An 18850-nucleotide genomic window follows, 5' to 3' on the forward strand; every position below is an offset into this window, starting at 1 on the left:
AGGGGCTTGGCCCCTAAAGAATTTTCTGCTCATTTGGGAACTGCATCGAAAATGGCTAAAACTCCCAATAAGTCAATGCCCATGGGTCATGTCCTGGGTTTACTCATTCTTCAGCTGTCAGTCAGATATGTCAGCCTTGCTTGCACCAATGCTTTACGATGGGTTTTTCAGAAGAATGCTGTGCTTTTTTTCCAGCCTGGCAGCATAAAGTGAACCTTTTTTTGTTTTGTCTGAAAGTGTTCTGTATATGTACATGCAAAACATTTTTCATTGTTTTAAAGGCCTCTGAAGAGAAAAGGCGCAAGCAGCATGAATCGCTCTTCAGGGTGAGTGCCTGCATCACCTCTGCTTTGTTCGTTTGCCACACATAAAAACTTTTTCTACCTATGGACGCTGCTGGAGGACAGTGCATGGCCAGACTAAGGCTTTTTCAAAGGCGAGAAGGTACCTTCATTGTAATTTTTATTTCTTTGCTTTTCAGTAAAATGTGTGTGTGTGTGAATAAAGCTAATGCCTTCCCCAAGCTGTGCACACCGCTGCTTGTTGCTTGTTGTTGTTGCTCTCTGGAGCTTGAGGCTAAAAAAGGGAACTGAAACATCCATAAGTTGTCTCTGGCGTCTTGTTTCTCTATTTCACACTCTTGAGGCTCTGCTCGACGCTCGCAGCTTGTTCCGGCTTTGGAAGTCGGCAGCACAGCATTTCTCACATGTGCCTTGTATGCAGTGCCAACTGTGCTTTCCGCTCTATATCCTTCTTGCTGGTCATGTTTGTGGGCTTTAGCAGCGGTGTGGGCTGCCAGATGCTATTTTTCTGCTGACCAGTATCGGTGTTTCTTTGATGCTTCCTCTGCATTATGTAGGCAGCTAGCCGTCTACTTGTCGTCTATATGGCAAGGTAGCCCTTCCGTTCTGTCATTCTGTGCTCTGCAGTCGCTTGCTCTATTGACAAGAGCGTGGCAAGGATTTTGCTGACACGCCCCATCTCTTGCTCGTGTATTATTTATAGTATGGTAGCTGACTGACCTATTCGGGGAATCGTAATCAAATCTCCCAGTGTACACGGTGAACACTGTCAGCTGCAACAGGTGGCTACAGTCATCCTCCCACAAGCAACAGAAGGGCTGCATAGGGAGTGAGCGACATGTACCGGTAAACGATCAGTGGAAGTGTGGGGGAAAAAGGGGATTTTGAGGGCACAGGATTGGAGCGGTTACGGCCGACAGGAGATGCCTTTGTCTTTCGATCGGCGGCATCAGGGTGATAGATGCTAACAAGGTGTAGGCGAGCACACTATTCTGCCTTTGGTACCCCCCGGTGAACACCTTCAGTTTCGCCTGGCAGGTTGACCAAGAGATGCCCACCATCGAGGAGGAAGGGGACGAGGGGGCCACTTCGAGCGCGAGGTGTGTGTGGACGGACGCCACCATGCGCCGTGCCGCCCTGAGCAAGGAGCTCGAGGAGCTGAGCCAGGTGCTGCAGGCCAAGGAGAAGCTGGCCAGCAAGATCTCCGGCAACGACAGCCACCTCGAGGTCATCAAGAACCAGTGTCAGGTAGGGCTCCGCCTCCTCGCACATGCGCTCTTGCAGAGGGGCTGTTTGCCGTCCACGGGGGGCGGTCTTTCAGCGGTAGTGGGAAGAGCATCTGCTAATGCCACTCAATCCAACCGCCGGTGTCAGGAGCAGTTGAAGATATGGCTTTGTGAGGGCGGTTTTTCTCAAGAGGTGAGGAGGCACGAGGTTGGCGAGTGTTGAGTACTGCGAGTGACTGGGACTGCCCAACATGGTCACCGTGCCCAGTGTCGTGGCACGATGCACTAGCCACGGGATGGTCCCGCACAAGGTGCTCGCTGGGGACGTGGCGCCACCCATCACCGTCGCCCATCCATGTTATCGAGTCATGGACACAACAGTAAGGAGCAGGGTAATTGTCACCGCCGTTTATGGCTCGCCCAATCGGTCTCTCTCTCTCTCTTTTCTAAAATTTTTTTTTCCCTATGTAGTTTTCTTTTTGACATGTTGCTAGGAAGTCTCACTTGGAATTGGGGAATTTTTGGAATTATTGTACCTTCAAGCACCTGCCTTCAAAATATCAACGCGAAATTCCATCGGGAAATACTCTAAAATCATGTTTTGAAACACCTCGGGGGCGACGAAATGCCCCGAATTGGGCAAAAGTTGCTTCAAATTCCCGCGCGCCCCGCAGGCGAAGCAGCCGACCGATTGCCGCCATCTTGGTCTTGTTTTGAAGCTTGTTTCTTTGTGCGCATTTTGCGATATCTTAAAATGGCATCGCTTGAGTAGAACGACCGCCCTTGCCAGTTTTCCAAAGGCACCTTCTCGGCCGCCGATTGGCTTGAGCGGGCGCGCGTGGTTTGAGTTCGCCATACGACCCCTCCCACTGGTCAGCGCGACTGCTGTCATGGCAGTCGCCATCATGGCGTCTGCTACGCACGTCTGACGGAATCCGCTCTTCTGGCGCAGCACTCGCTTAGAGCAGTTTTTTTTACAGTTTCTAGTTCTTCCATCGCGTACTTTCGTGACTGATGCCAGGAGACGCACGTTTGAAGAAGACGACCCGTCATGCGCACAGGAAGCGAAAGCGTCGTCCGCCTTTCCCAAAGTCGCGTGGTGCGACTTCGGGCCGCTCGACTCCGCTGGATGAAAATCGTTCGCCGCCTCGTATTGCCTCGCCTGCCCCATCGCCTGACCAACCACCTCCGGAATCCATACCCGGTCCAAGCACGTCTTGCCGGCTTGACACGAGGTGTTACACGGCGGAGGAGATCGCCGCACTTAGGAACACGCAGATGAGGTCAAGCGCGGAATGGAGACCAAGTCAGCAATGCAGCGGAAATTCGACCTCCTTGAAGTGGATTTGGCGCACTCAGAGGAAGAATCCGGCACAGATTTTGTCTTAGTGGATTTTGCAATGCTGAAGGACCTTTTTGCGCACGTCAGGTGCGGCAAGTGCGGGCTGGCGGCGCCGGATTTGAGGAAGGCTGACCGGCAGTACGGCCTCGCCGTGAAGCTCGAGGTGACGTGCTCGGTTTGTGAACACCGTGTGGAACGTTTTTCCTTACCAAGGACCGAAGGATCTGGCAATATCACTCCTTTTGAAGTGAATATGAGGGCTTTGAAAAGTATTCAAAGCATCGGGAAGGGGGTGACTGCTCTGTCAGATTTTTGTGCTGGTGTGAACTTGTCCCACAGAGGCCTGCACCACAAGACATTCCAAGCGCACTTGAGGAAAGTGGTTCAGGTTTGCGAGGACACTGCAGCAGCCTCTGAAGCTGATAGCGTGCGTGCCGTCAAGGACTTGTACTCGGACCTTGGTCAGCTGCCAAACAACATAGATGTGATGTTTGATGGCACGTGGATGACAAGGGGACGGTCGTCACACATTGGAGTGGGCTGCATCATTAAAGTGTACACCGGCTTGGTGATTGATCATGTAGTCCTCTCTAACTTTTGCTTAGGTTGCACCATTTGCTTAGGTTGCGCCATCGGACCCAAAGCTTCAGATGAGGGCTTTGAAGATTGGCTGGCAGACCACGAGTGCCAGCAAAGCATTGACTGTGGTGCAGGACGCATGGAGGTAGAGGCAGCCCTGATAATGTTCAAGCGCTCGCTCTCCAAGAATGGGCTGCGGTACACAACCGTGATGTCCAATGGAGATAGCCGCCCCATGCACGGCTTGAAGGAAGAAGGCGTCTATGGGTTAATCCCCATAGGCCAAGAACGTTTGCCTTTCGGCTACATTTATTTTCCCCAAAAGGCTCTTTTGAGGGCCAACAACATGATGCATTTGCGGAAAATGCACTGCGCAGTGTCCCACCCCTGTATTCTCTCAAACTTCCAGCATAAAAACCGCGAATGAAATAGCCTCACCAAAGAACAAAAAAAGGGGGGCACCTAAAGCAAGTTTCACCCTCACACTTTTGCCGTACCCAATATTCTGGGTACCACAGTGCACTGTAATAGATGATGGCACTTTACGAAGGACTGTTGCAGTTTTCACGACGCCAGCAAGACACCACCAGATTTCACAACGCTAGCAAAATGCCAACCGATTCGAGGTCGATAAATTTTGCTAAATTTCTGGTGGGGTCCGTTACTTGGCCTTTTGTATCTCCAGTTCTAGTTGACATTTTGGGAATCCAAAGACAGATTTGAAAATGGGAAGAACATGTCTTTGTTACTGGGAAATTTTGAAGCTACACTACTGACGGTTCATCTCATAACACATGGCTAGAGCCCCTTACTTTTTGCGGTGGAACATGTCAAATTCTGCGATTCTAGATAGGGGAATCTGCAAAATTCCGCGACAACATTGAAACGGCATAAGGTACATGCAACTGTTCATTTATTAGACACTTCATACTCCTAACATGCTAGATTTCATTTACAACTGAAGGAAGCTGTTGTGGCTGAGCATCTGGTGATGCTTTGTGCTTTCTTCACCAAAAGAATGGCGCTTGTGAGGCACGATGTCACCATAGTGACTGAATGACCGACAGGTATTTAAGGGCAATAGAAGAAAGTGTTGGAGTCAGGTGTTCCATCCCAGCCCAGAAAGCCAGGACATCAAAATCTTCACCTGGTTTTTCTTGTTTAGAAAGAAATTGTGCCAAGTCCCTGTCACTAGACTTGAGGTCTTGGGCAGACTTCAGGTACACTTGCCATTTAGTAGCTAGGGCTATAAATCCAGGAACGGCCCCAAACTCTGATCTCTTCTCTGAGAGACACCCAGCTTGCTGGGGATCCAAGCACTTCACACTCTTGAAGAACTTCCAAGTCAATGTCAGAGATCTCCAAGTATGCTAGCGCCTTGCTAGCCGCATTACTCATTGCACCCTTCATTTGTGTGCAATCTGACGGGCCTCGTCATGTGCAATGTTCTCTTTCTGTGGCTATGGCTAAGCCCCTTGATTCAGGTGGAGGCTGCGCCACCTAGCCACTTTTATTATTCGATAAGGTAGGAATACGCAGATGCAAATTTAAATTTTCAACATTAAAAACGTTTCAAACAATAGAAACCATTTTGCTATTACTTTTCAGCCATATTTCACCGAATATATCGTTTTGGGGACGTAGCGCCACACTTAAACGTTTTTTTTTTTGGAATTCCGCGAAAACACTTTAATTCCGCGATTTTTCGCGGAATTGCGGAATCGCGGAAAGCTAGGGGCTCTACACATGGCCAAGCTTCAAATGCAGTTTTCTCAGTTTCATATTTTTGGTCACTTCCCTCAGCCTTACGCAGCTTTTTGGAAACTTCTTTTTGCTTCATAAGGTCAATCTTGGTACCATTTTTTTCAGTACAGCCTGAGACAGCCGATGACATTCTTAGTTTTTCTGTTTAGGCTACGCATAAATAATGACTTGCAGTTATTTTGATGAGCCAAAATATTGAATACTGCCATCTTTTGTACTTGACATATTTTTTTAGGATGCCGTTACTTTAGAGAAAAACGAAGAATGTCATCGGGTATGGGAACTCTCTGGCTATCCATTCATGTAATTAAAAGCGACAAAATGCAATGCGAAAGTTCATTAAAGCTGCGTAAGAAATTACCTAATTGCGGTTTAGACTTTGTATGATAACTTTTGAACTAACAGCACCAGCTCAAATATAACTGCATATTTGAAATCTACAGAGAAAAGCACACCCGTGTGCAAATTTTCATAAGTTTCTACCCATAAATAAAAAAGTTAGTTTTAAGACCCTCGTCCCCCCTTAAAATGCATGTCGCGAAAATTCACTCCATGAGAGGTACCGTACCATGAACAAAACATGTACAAATCCAACCACACTGCAATCTACATTTCAATCATTCTTTGTTTATCATCACTTAAACAAAACACCACTTGAAAACAGGCACGGTCTTTTTTTTCCTCGTCAGACGCTGCTGCACAGTTCTGCAAACTGCAAGAGCAGCTGCACATTCTTTTTTGCGTTTTTAGGGAGCACATCTGCATTTCTAACCTTCTAGAAAACTTATGCTGCAAGGAGGGGGAAAGCCTGGCTTATGCTGGCAGGAAGGAATAAAAAGCAAGCGTTTTTTTTTTTTTTTTCACCCCAGCTTGCCTTCGCGGGGCTGGTGACGGTTGTGGCTTGCTAGCTCGAGATGTTCAAAATGGGGAAAGGATGGTTGCTTATTAGTACGTTTTAAGAGGAATGGGGCTCGCCACGTTACGACGTGCACCAAGAGCAAGGACAGTTGTGGTTATTACGAGACCGCAAATGAACCGCACGAACTAGAGCTCTAGGTGCCTATTTTTTTCTTTTCTCTGTCAGAGAAGAGCCGCGAGCGTGTGCTGCGTCGGATGGCTGATTTCTTTTTCTTTTTTTTTTTTTTTCCTTGCGACCCTAAAACGATGCCCCAGCTGCACCGGTGGATCAGAAGACCCGCCAAAAACCTGCCCTATAAACAGTGTTGTGCCTTGGGCTAACCACGTTTTAAGCGCTGTGCTTAAAATAGCATTGCGTTCATATGGGAAGTGAACTGGTGGTCACGAAAGCCCAAGTTACATGCAGTCCCGCACTATAAGCGGTTGCGTTATTGCCTGCATTCACTGCCGAGGCGCGCATGCAGGCAACCGTGAGTGCGCCCATGGCCTCCCAGATTCCTCCGCGCGCGTTTCGCTCCGGCCGTCCCAATCGCCGCGCACCCCAGCCAAATTTTGTAAGCGTGCGGGTTCCCCCGCGCTCTGCCAGGTGGCAGCACGCACCTGTGCATCGAATGCATCGTTCAGCCCATTGGGCCGCTGTTTATGCGGCATTTCGCGGCATGTCAATGGTATTGGCACGAGTGTACTTGCGAGTTTATTGGCCGCATTTCTGCTCGGCTCCTGCCGAGGATTCTGACACAGAACACCTGTAATGGATGTGTCCTTCATTGGAACAGGCGAGAACTCGACACCTTCGAGGTGCAGGCCTACTCCCTGGCAGGTCGAGCCCCATGATCTTCATTGATTCATAAAGGGATTCCACAACTGCTCCCTTGCGCTCTTCCGCAGAGCGAAAGCGAACATATCATTGTAACATATGTTTTATGCCATGAGGCATACAATCGCATTTAGAAAAAGAGCAGCCTATCGTTGTTGGCTGATTCTAGAGCGAACCGTCGAGTACACGTACGGCACCATATGTGCAGCCCTGCATTTAACAGAAGTGTAAATTGGCGGAGTTAATATAATTGATCGCTACAAAGCGTGTATAAAGATAATTAGTCGAACGTAATTTAGAAAGAAACAAAAATACAGAAAGTAGAAAAATAAACATAGAAGGGATATTAACAAATTCAAAAATATAAACTATATAAACCTATATTTACATAAATATAGATTTCAAAGCTCCTACACGAAACATACAAAAATAAAGGAGCAGCAAAAATAATGACAAAAACGTGAATAAAACAATGCGCGAACAGTCGAACCTTGTAATGCCTTGCATTTGCACAGAAATGCATAATAGCAAGAATACAGATAATCAATCGAACGGAATCTTAAAAACAAAAAATACGAAACCTAGAAAGAAATTTGAGTTCTATACATCTCCTGTGCTAGGCGAAGAAAATAATCAAAAGCTCAAAAATTAGTGACGGACACAAGAATAAAAAAAATGAAAACTGACCAAAGTGTAACGCCCTGCATTTGTGCAAAAAATGTATAATGGGTGGAGTTCACATGTGTAATTAATCGTTATAATAGTGTGGAGACGATTGGTTGTACGGAATATTAAAAGAACCAAAAGCAGAAAATAAATTATAAACGCTAGCTTACAAAATAAAAAAAAATTACGCCCACCTCCCCTTGCGGGAACCCTGGTGTGATGCGACGCTGAGGGGGGTTCAAGCGCAAGCGGAAAGCAACCGTCGACCGAAAGGCCGCCGGAGAGTGGCACACCGGTTATATGCGCAGCACGCTCGAAGGAGAGGAGACCGCAGAGAGAGAGAGTACTGCACACGTGCAGCACCGCGTGCAGCGTCGCCCACCGGCGGAGTGAGAGCGGGCTGGGCCGCACACCCGCAGATGTTGAGAGAGAGTGTTCGCTCTCACCTGGGCACGCGCCAGCGCCAGTGCGTCTGCCGTGGCTATGACGCAACACAATCCACTTTAACCTAATTCAAAAACCAAACCAATCCAATCCAATCCAATGCCCCTCGCGAGAGAGTGTTCACTATCGGAGAGGAGAGGGGGTGAGCGGAGGAGAGTGCGGACGCCGACGACGGACGCACGCAGGAAGGACAGGGCCGCCGACAAGAAATGCTCTCAGCGTCGCATCTAAAATGCGCATTCATACGGCTCCTCCAAAATGGGAAGACTAAAATAAAAACGCGCTGAAAAGAACTACGGAAACACGTACAAAAATATCGTGAAAACGACCAACCGTATGTGTAAACCCCTGCCTTTACATAGAAGTGCATAATTGGCACGATAAGATGTTTAATATCTTCACAATAGCGTAAATGGACCTAATTATTGAATGGAACTTGAAGACAGAAAGGACAACAAAAATAAAAAATAACAAATTTTAAAAGTGATCTTACAAAATGAAAAAATAGCGGAGTTATCACATTTAATCGTTGATTTTATATGGAACCACCAATCTAGCTGAGCCATCTGCGCGCACAGGTATACAAGCAAAAAAGCATTCTCAATTGCAAACACATTCAAATACTAAGTTGCACATCCCTCGATAATTATGCAGCTTTATGTGCTGCGATGTATGTAGTTTTTACAGACCATGGTTAGCTTTTCTTAACTGCCACACAAATGTGCTATATTAGTTCACAAAGTGCTCACTAAAACCTCGCAAATACTCACTGGCACTGAACTGCAATGGACGGTGGTGTCTGAATGCATCACGGTTGCTTTGTGTCGGACTTGCATGCTTACGATTTTCTAAGCTTGCCTTAAAAAGCCGTGGCAACAAATCTATCATGACATGCATACCATCAGAAACAATCTTAATATTCCCCACACGGGGCACCTTGAGAAATCTTGGTGACGGTGTTGGCGACACCGCAAACCCCGAGCCCCCATACTCGAGCTGTAACCGACCGTGGCAATGAGTTTTAAGGTGAAGGGTAGAAACCTCAAACGGTGGCTGTCGGAGTCGTGGTCAAGCTCCGGCGGATGGGCTCCCTGTCTGTTTACCAGGCACGGAGCTCCGGGACCTCTTTGACCATCAGGGTAAAGTCAAAGAAGAAAGTACCCCCCTTCCCTGCTTTATACTATGGCGCATGGTATTATCTAAACCCCTTCTTCCAAATGATCGCCCGCACCGAAGCAATCTTTAAACCCCTACCGAACCTCGTCTTCAATAACCCTGACAACTTTTCTCGCTTCCTAGTCATGCAGACAGTTGACAAAGCCACCCCAATAACTTCGAAATCTGTGTTCCTTATCGCCAAGTTCATTGAAGGTATAGTTGGAAAAAACTATGACGCAAAGAAACTTGCATCTGGTGACATGCTTATTGAGGTCCGAACTAAGGAACAATCTGCTAACCTTCTAAAACAAACAAGCATAGGTGACTTACAGATCACTGTAACACCTCACCGAACCCTCAACAGCTGCCAAGGTGTGCTCTCGGAAACTGAACTCATACATGAAACTGAGGCAGATATTCTTGAGGGCTTGCATGAGCAAGGAGCGACTGGTGTTAGACGCATCACAATGAGGCGCGATGGAAATGAGATCGAAACCAAACATATCATCTTGACTTTCGATCGTAGTACGCTCCCCGAATCTGTCAAAGCTGGGTTTCTCCACTGTGAGATAAGGGCGTACATCCCAAACCCGCGACGTTGCTTCAAATGTCAAAGGTACGGGCACAGTAGCAACAACTGTCGAGGGCAAAACACATGTGCAAAATGCTCGAAGCCTGACCATCAGACAGATGAGTGTAATGCAACACAATTTCACTGTGTTAACTGTGAAGGATCCCACGCGTACTCCCGTTCTTGCAAAAAATTAAAAAATGAGAAAGAAATCATAAACCTCAAAGTGACCCACAACCTGTCTTACCCAGAAGCTCGAAAAAGACATTCTATGCTTCCCTCAGGAAGTTACGCTGACACTGCTCGCCGGGGGTGGGGCGGCGTCAGGTTTCGGGGGCGACCCAGTGCAGCAACGCTGACCTGGTCCCACCCCCGCCCCCCACTGGGCTGGCTTCTACTGCCCAAAATGTTGTACCACAGCCTGTGGATTCAACTGCGGCTGTGGTGGCAACGCACACTGTAGGTGGAAACGGCTTGCCTTCCGCTCCTGCTGCGCTGTCGACCTTGGGCACAGTAGGCAGCGAGGTGGGGAGCCTTGCATCCACATCTACACGCACAACGCCGCTACAGCCGCCATTGGCCCGTGCGGCAAACACGAGTGCAACTCCCGAAGGTCCACAGCAAAAGGAGGGAGATCCTGCATTTACTCCTTTGCCGTCCGATGAAGAGATGGACGTAACACCCACGCCAGCTCGGTCAGCTGTTCAGCCAAACGAGCAGCGTGGCAACATCGGCCGCGGGAAAAAACCAGCTCCGCGCATAACTGGCCCTAATGCAGGCTCAGTAACATAGATAACACCACCCGTCTGCAACACGCAGATACACGCTGCACTCTCTCATTAAACACTTATGGTAGTACAATGCATTACACAATGGAACTGCAGGGGCTTAATGAAAAACTTGGATGACATATACGAAATTCTTCATAAAAACCAATCAACCATCTTATGTCTTCAGGAAACGCACTTACAATCGAAACAAACTTTCTGAAGCGCTATTCTGTGTTTAGGAAAGATAGGAACGACTGTTCTCACTCCTCTGGTGGTGTAGCTATAGTTATACAGCATTCTATTCCCTGTCAATTTGTCCCTTTGACCACAACCTTCGAAGTGGTTGCTGTACGTGTAATAATCGCCGACCAGTTAATAACGATAGCTTCCATATATATTCCTCCTGACTTTTGCCTTTGCAGTCCAGCATTTGAATCCTTAATTAACCAGCTACCGGATCCATTCCTACTGGTGGGCGACTTTAACGCCCACAGCAAACTGTTGGTATCTGAAGGCGAAGATGGCCGGGGCCGTTTAATTGAAAGGTTCTTACTCTCATCTGGTGCGTGCATATTTAATAAAAAGAAGTTAACATACTACAGCACAACACACAACGCCTACTCGCACATCGACTTAGCAATAGGTTCGCCTATCCTCTTCCCTTTGTTTGAGTGGAATGTGGACTCCAACCCTTATGGAAGTGACCACTTCCCTGTCACTCTTAGGTGTGTAGATACACTCCCTGACAGTTCTATTTACCATAAAAGGTTTAAAGAAACCCGTGCAGACTGGGTGGCTTTTAAGCAAAGAGCACAGCTGTCCTACAGAATCATGAAACACATATCGATGAAGCTTGTAGAATTGTCACCGCCCACATTATAGAGGCTGCCAAGAGTTCAATCCCTCAAACCTCCGGTACTCCTCAAAATCCCAGAAGGCCCTGGTGGAATGGGGAGTGTCAAAACGCACGCAAAGCGCAAAACAAGGCCTGGGGGAACCTCCGAAGGTACCCAACCGCACAGAATCTAATTGCTTTCAAGCGTGCCAAGGCAGTTGGAAGGTGTATTCGCCGCAGAGCCAAACCCACAGCTGGAGAACTTTTGTGGGTTCCATTAACTCTTACACTGACGCAAGCAAGGTGTAGAACCAAATAAGAAAGTTCAAAGGGCACAAAACAACTGTACCCCTTGTTAGCACCACTGGCAACACATTAGAAGACCAGGCAAACACACGAGCCAAACACTTTGAACTTATATCAAGCTCTTCGCATTACACAGACAGATTTATCAGGTACAAAACATCTGCTGAACGTAAATCCATTAGGGACATCAAGAAATCGTCACAAGGCTCTTACAACTGTCCATTTTCCGTCCACGAGCTTAAAGGTGTTGTGCCACCAAATTTGTTGCTTGTGCATTCTTTGTTGCAAACGTTTTATATTTCTTCAGAAAGCATGATACATGCTCTCACATGCACATATTCTGAGTAAAAAATTTATTATCGCACGATTCATGTGAACAGGATTCGGTTTCGGTTTCTGGGCGCCGATTCAAGCAGTGACGTCAGTGTTGCGAGGGCGCTCTGCCACGTGTGTCTACCATGCGGCCACAGAACAGGGAGGATTTTAGAGAAGCAAAGGTCTAGCTTTGCCTGTAGTGCCAGAAAAAGCGTAGTGGCAGCGTCGTGAACTACCGAGAAAGCCCGCTTGATGGCGCTGTAAACAAGGCTTTGTAAACATGGTGGATGCTTTTTGCACAGGCCGCTTGAGCTCCTTAATAACATGGCTGCCCTCGCACGGCGGCCGCCGGCTCGCTGCTCCTGCTGGTTCCTGGCATTCGTGGCTGGCACGCTGGCCGCGTGTTTACTTGCGCCGCGCTAGTGAAGTGATGTTACGCCAGGTGACCAGATAGCCTCGACTGGCACAGACCACAGTGAGCAGCAAGTGAGAACAAATCGTTTATTGACATCCGCAAGTTTACAGAGGCCAGGACATCATTTCATTTCGATCGCTGCAATTGTACGTCACTTTCGTGACAACATTTTTTTTGCCATAACAACTCGTTTACTTGCGCTAAGATTTCGAAAGAAGGGCACACATTGCTTCCAATATTCTGCTGCCCGTATCTTTTTTTCTTTTTGGATGTCGCAACAAGTTACGAAGGACACAGACACTTGGAAATTCTCTCGGATTAAAGCGATAGTTATTGCGAACTCCATCGCTTACTGCGAACATATCTACGTTTGAACGTAGCAATGGAACTAAAATACGTGAGCGAGTGTTTGAGGCACGGCGTTTTTTTCTCTATCTCTTTTGGGGGGTGCGACAGGCCCCAAGCACGCGCTAAGCAGCATCACAAGTTTAAAGAAAAAGAAAAAACCACCTACGGCGTTAAAAATATTTATCTGACTTTTTTACCAACACTGAAAATTTTAAAAGTACTCCGGTATGCTCTGTTGCGGGAAAATTGCTAAGTAGTTAATTGCTAACTAGTTCAATTAGAGTAATGCTTTTTGCATGCCCCATTATTATACTTGATGCTGGCATAAACAGTAGCTTTACCGTTCAACAATAGGATGTACATAACGGTGGTAACAGCTGCTTATTACGCTCTAGGGTGGTTACGAATCATGTGCGGTAATTAATACTCATGAATGAGATATTTCACTTGCTGATGACATATAGAATGTAATTAATCTAAATAATTTTATGTTCATATTTATTTACACAGTAAAAATGCGACATGAAATTTAATTTCCATAAGCAAGAAAGGATAAATATGATTTCAGAACCCAGCTGCACAAAAACGTATTACGCACCCTGTGTTGACTCGCACTTGAACGTCGAAGAGCCACATTGTTAGTTCCATTACCCTGATTAACACCGTTTGCTGCAATGAGTTGAATTTCACCTCCTTAATCTTGTATTCTTCTTGTTCTCATCGTCTTATTTTTTGTATGCGTTGCAACGCTGACTATACTTCGGCCAAGAGCCCCCGACCCCCTTATGTAATGCCCTTTCAGGTGTAAATAAATGAACTGAAATGTTGAATTTTGCCAGTAGTAATGTGGATGGCCTGATACTGTATTGACAGTAAAATTTTAAAAGCACTTTTTATGCTTCAGTGATTGATAAATGCAGGGGTGAGACAGCTGCGCATATTGCACAGATTTGATACAAATTTGTTTTCCTGCGCCAGGCTGCTCCGAAAGCTTGAAAATTGCAAAAATTGCGCCAAACTGCGCCAAAATAGTCTGAGAGCGAATGATTTTAACGCTCCCGTCAGTTTCAGCGGGGAAAAATGCTTACTAGCAGCATAATTTTCCAGCACCCTCAAGGTGATGGTGTTTGTAAAGGTGTAATTGATTGATCATTTATTAAAAAATCTGCATAAAATTCCCTGAGATAGTTCTATCGAAATTCATAATGTCGGTTGCGCATGTTATATTCTGTGCGTTTTTAAAGTTTTCCCATCGAAAATCATTGCAAAGTCCTGTAGAAAAAAATATTTAGTATGTGTACTGAGGCGTCAAACTACTTGTGCAAGTTGATGAAAAAACAGCAATTTTTGAAGCGCCGTATCTCCGGAACGACATTACTGGGCGCCGCCATCTTGTTGTGGTGAAGATTGGAAAACCAATGGGAAAACATAGCCACCAGGCAAAGCAGTTGCTTGTGGTTCAGGCAGAGTGATCTTCACTGATTTCTACCTTGGTTTTGGTTATGTGAGTGGCTGGGTTTACATTTATTCGTTTGATCTGTTCCCGCTGCGCGACTTGAAAGACGGGAGTTCATCAAAAACAACGTAGTGCCCACGAATTCGCCGTGTTTCAGGCTTGAGTGTGGGGTGTGGTTTGCACTTGAATTGAATTTCGGACTCATTTCGGTGTCATAAAACGCTGAGGTATTGCTGCCTTTCACAGCGAGCTTGGGAGCGTCGGGAATGGGACGATCGACGCCGCAGAAGTGGCGGCGCAGGCTACATCGTCGCAAAATGTTCAAGCAGTGTCCGATAGCGGGACGGGCTATTATTCCACGCCAATAATAATGGTTTATTTATCGGAAGTGAAATTTAAGGCCAAAAAGGAGGTGGCTGAACATACCAACGTTACTCAAATTACGATCGTAGTGAACGTGCACCTTGGGGATTGATATGGGAGGGCTGGTGGGGACTACGACTGTCACCTCGCTTCGCGCAACTTTTGCCGTGACTCTACACTTATGCATAAGGCCGAGTCTGGGATTACAAAAATAATAATTAGGCATTCAGATGATAATAAAACTGCCTTATGATTGCTTAGTTTTTCAATTCGATATTTTCAACAGAACTCTACGATATCTATTCATAGAGCCTAATAATTAAAAAAAATGGTTTGTAAAAAGGTTGTGCAGTTCGTACCTTGCGATCCTCTGGTAAAAAAAAACTTTATTGAAGGGCTGTTTCAGTGTTATGTACGTTCTGAACCAATTACAAAGTGCACTTTGCTCGCGTAAGTAGCGAAAATTTTGATTTTTTAAGCTCCTAAGGTGACATAATAAATATCGTTCTTCTGCTCCAAATCAAGGTTCTTCTGCTCCAAAATCGAGATTTCGCTGCTCCGAAAACTGCTCCCAAATCTGATTCAGCTGTCTCACCCTTGTAAATGTGAAAAAACCATGCACATCAGTAAGCAAGACTTGCAAATATGATTTGACGCTGCAATGCATGGACTGCACTGCACAGTTCAGTACACGACTTAAAGTTCTTAGTCTCCTTGTAGGTTCAACCAATAGTATCTACTATCTTCCATTCCTTACAATTTAGAACAAGACCTGCCTGCGTGCACTATTTTTGGGAGTGACATCATGGTGCATTGATTGAATAGTTTTCACCCACTTGTGCAACAATTTGCAGTCGGTGGCTACATGTGAAATTGCGCCCTGGAGGGAACTGGGATTTTCACACGCTTACTGAGTGTAGCAGGGGCCTCCCTTGTTATATTTGATACAAAAAGCCCTTGCGAGGTATTCGCAGGCAACCCATCCAACTCGCTAAAGCAATCTGCCCTTGAGGTACAAAGCCCCACACCTCCTCATTCTTCACTTTTGCCACAAGCTTATCCCTGTTTCTAGATGACCCGGGCTACTACATCTCCAGACCTCCAAGACAAACTCTGACCCCTCACATTTCTTTGTGTACTAAGGATTAAAGGCCACCTGCAAGGTCCACACAGCGCTATTAACAAAGGAGACACCTACTCGATCACCAGAGCATAGAATCATAGTGTCTATCAGAAATGAGCTGCTCCAATAAAGCTTACTTCCTCTCAGCTTCTTGCACGAACTTGCTTTAGGCTAACAGGAGCTGTACAGTTGGTCTTACAGCAATTTTTTTGTCCGAAGTGTTGTAAATGTACAGAGAAAGTGAAGTACTCTTGAGCAGCAGTGAAAGGGAATGGAAGAAAGTAAACTAGAACCCGCATTTGCTTTTTTACATTTGCCAATGTGTACGCATCGTGATTTATTGATAAATGTTGAATTTTGGGGCTAGAGTGAGTCCAGCGGCTAGCTACGTAACAATATCTTGTAGCACATTTTGATGCGTCTCAATATTTGCAGTACACTGAAAATTCGGCCGAAGTTAAATATTTTTAGACATCGAATATCTTGTTCTTGAATTGAACAACAACTATTCCATTCATACTCAGATATATGCATATCACATGTATGAACGCATTGAAAAATGCTGACCTTCTTTTTAACATTTGGTGAAAATACCTAGCACTTTCTAACATTTATCTCCAGGCAACATAATACATTTGCTCGTGCTGAGAACTTGTAGTCCCCTTCCGGTGTGTGCTTCTTTGTTCTTTTGTTGTATCTGCAAAAAGAAAAACAAGGAATGAATAAAAATGTAATATAAATTTGAAGAACGAATAGTTAAGAAAATCATGTCATACAAATGCAGAGAAACAACTATGAGTGTAAGTTAAACATACATAAACGCTCCAGTCGCGCGCATGGCTGTCATATCAGGCAAGCACGAAGAGTTGAAATGGCCTGCCAGTCCCTGGTGCAGTTGGTTCGTGCGCCGACAACGTTGCAAATTCAGCCAGAATGTCTAAATGAACACCTACCTCTGAAAAAAAATAACGCAGTATTTTTGAGTTCACGCGTATTAACCATGACGCAAGCATCATCTGTCACAAGGCATGCTAATATAACCTAACTCGCATTACCACGTCTCTATGAAGGCAAACTTTAGTTGTAGCAAAGCGCTGTTGACTATATGCTCACTAACGCGTCAAAGCAGAAAGGCAACAGTTAGGTAAAGCTCGGGGGAATTACTGTCTTTTGGTAGCCTCAAAAGTTCCATCCGAAATAATGCCACACCTGTTGAGGCAAATGCGCCCACAACTTTTCGGGTTCTAGATAGTCAAAAATGTTCGAGAGGGGCCAGGACAGTTGAGAGTAATAAGACAATATTCCAGCGGAAGTCATGCACAAATGAGGTATTGACGACGACAACGGTTTTGTTTGCACCGTCTTTCTAGCGTAGTGCATAACACTCACCTTCTGTTGGAAGAATCAAATATTCTGGCCTCGACAGCTGTCTTCCGATGCAGAATTTCCCGCAGTTGTCACTCCACAAGCACTCAATTCCCGTGTTTTGCCAGTCCTCTCAACAACTGATAGACGCAAAAGCACATAACAGCAATAACAGTCACGAAACCAGTGCTCCGCGCACATAGAACCGGTGGGCCGTTGCAGCGGTTTCAATTTGAATTGGCGGCTTTGTGGTTGCGAATTCAGAAACGAGGTGGTGCACCAGTCGGCTGTTCGTAAAAAGTTGCGTACATTTTTGCTCAACGAATGTTTGATGCGGAACTTGTTAATAATTTTTTTAAACAACACATTGTAAGCGAACTGTGTTGGCTCTTTGAGTCACGGAATGAATGTTTTGTATTCTATACCAAAAGTAACCTTTCGCTGGCGCCGTCTGGTGGACTTGATGATCGAAAACTACGCTGTAGGTTGGTCACGTGGGGCATCGATTTTTACGCCGCCTATAGGGAAACCAGGGAACGTCCGAGCTTGAGAGGCCTGATGCGGCGCTGCGGTACGCCGCGACTTTACTGCGGCGTGTGCTCCCGCACACACGTGCTTCACCACGGAAGTAAACACGCCGACTCGTCATGTCAAGCCGCGACAGCTCCGTCACAGACTCTTTGTCTGCATCCTCGGATGCAGACAAATGAAAACTATGGATGTGCAAACCATGGAAATTTTGCAATGGGATATGAAAACCATGCCCCTTAAAAAACAGCTAAAAAAAGAAAAAAAAAGCTTCCCCCGCCGCGAATTGAACCCGCAACGTTGACCGAACGGGCGCGACGCGCGAGACCACTGCACCACCAGACAAATAGTTCTCCGTTGCAAAATAGCCAGTGTAATAGCTGGAGACACATCCTTCGAGTCGTACGTCGGTGTTTACTAGCTAGTTTACAGAATTCCTGGCTGGTAAACTGAAATTTCTTAACTAGCGCTTGCGCATCAAGGTTCCACGAAGCCCCCCGCAATAGTTGTCACCATCAACTCTGCTCCTTCGCGAAAGTGTTCGCAAAAATAAGTGTGCCCGGCTGCCACTGCGATTTTGCACTCTAGGGGTAGTGCTTGCCGTACTTTGGTTTTACGTTTTACGTGAAAAACCCTGGCCGATATTGATCTCTTATTACCCAAATTACCCTACGTAACTCTTCTTCTGCACAAAACTGACTTTCTATTTTCTAAAGGCGAGCCGATCGCACACGCATATGCAGTTTGCAGCTCCGGGGTAGCGGCGTTTCCGAAGAGCACGGCCGAAGCGTCGAACGCCAAATACGGATCGCATTAGCGCTAGTGTTGAGTTGTATGAACTTCATGGACTTTACTGAGTTTATTACACTCCAGAAACTAACAAAATAGAGCCGAATTCATTGCGGCACGAATGTTGTTGGGGCACAGTTTTCGCTTCTCGGTCAATTCCCGGCGACGCGTTGCGTGACCAGTCGGGCGACCAGTTTTGTTGGCGTCTTCGGTCAGCGAGTCAGTCACACTACGGCGACTTTCCATTGGCCGACGTGTTTGTGTCGCCGTCGGCGTAGTGTGACAACGCGGTCTGGCAATTCGGCAGTTGGGCAATGGTTTGGCGACTCGTCGGCGTCGCCGTCGTGTCGGCCTAGTGTGTCTGATACGACTACTACTACTACTACTAGGTGATTCGGGTGAGAAGGAAAGGAAGTGCACTGGGGATATGTCTGATACGACCAAGCGACC

At 46.3% G+C, this 18850-nt stretch overlaps 1 protein-coding gene across 1 annotated transcript in view; it reads left to right on the forward strand.

The window, feature by feature from the left end:
* The window catches only part of LOC144166164 (chromosome-associated kinesin KIF4A-like), a 104141-nt gene that overhangs the window by 12696 nt on the left and 72595 nt on the right, over window positions 1-18850 (forward strand). Inside the window, exons 11-12 of the mRNA XM_077695787.1 lie at window positions 282-326; window positions 1341-1550. Coding sequence (XP_077551913.1) covers window positions 282-326; window positions 1341-1550 — 255 coding nt within the window. The remainder of the gene's footprint in view (window positions 1-281; window positions 327-1340; window positions 1551-18850) is intronic.

Source organism: Haemaphysalis longicornis, unplaced genomic scaffold (assembly GCF_048455015.1).
Source record: "Haemaphysalis longicornis isolate Haplotype H1 unplaced genomic scaffold, Haemaphysalis longicornis Haplotype H1 scaffold_1, whole genome shotgun sequence".
Lineage (NCBI taxonomy): Eukaryota > Metazoa > Arthropoda > Arachnida > Ixodida > Ixodidae > Haemaphysalis > Haemaphysalis longicornis.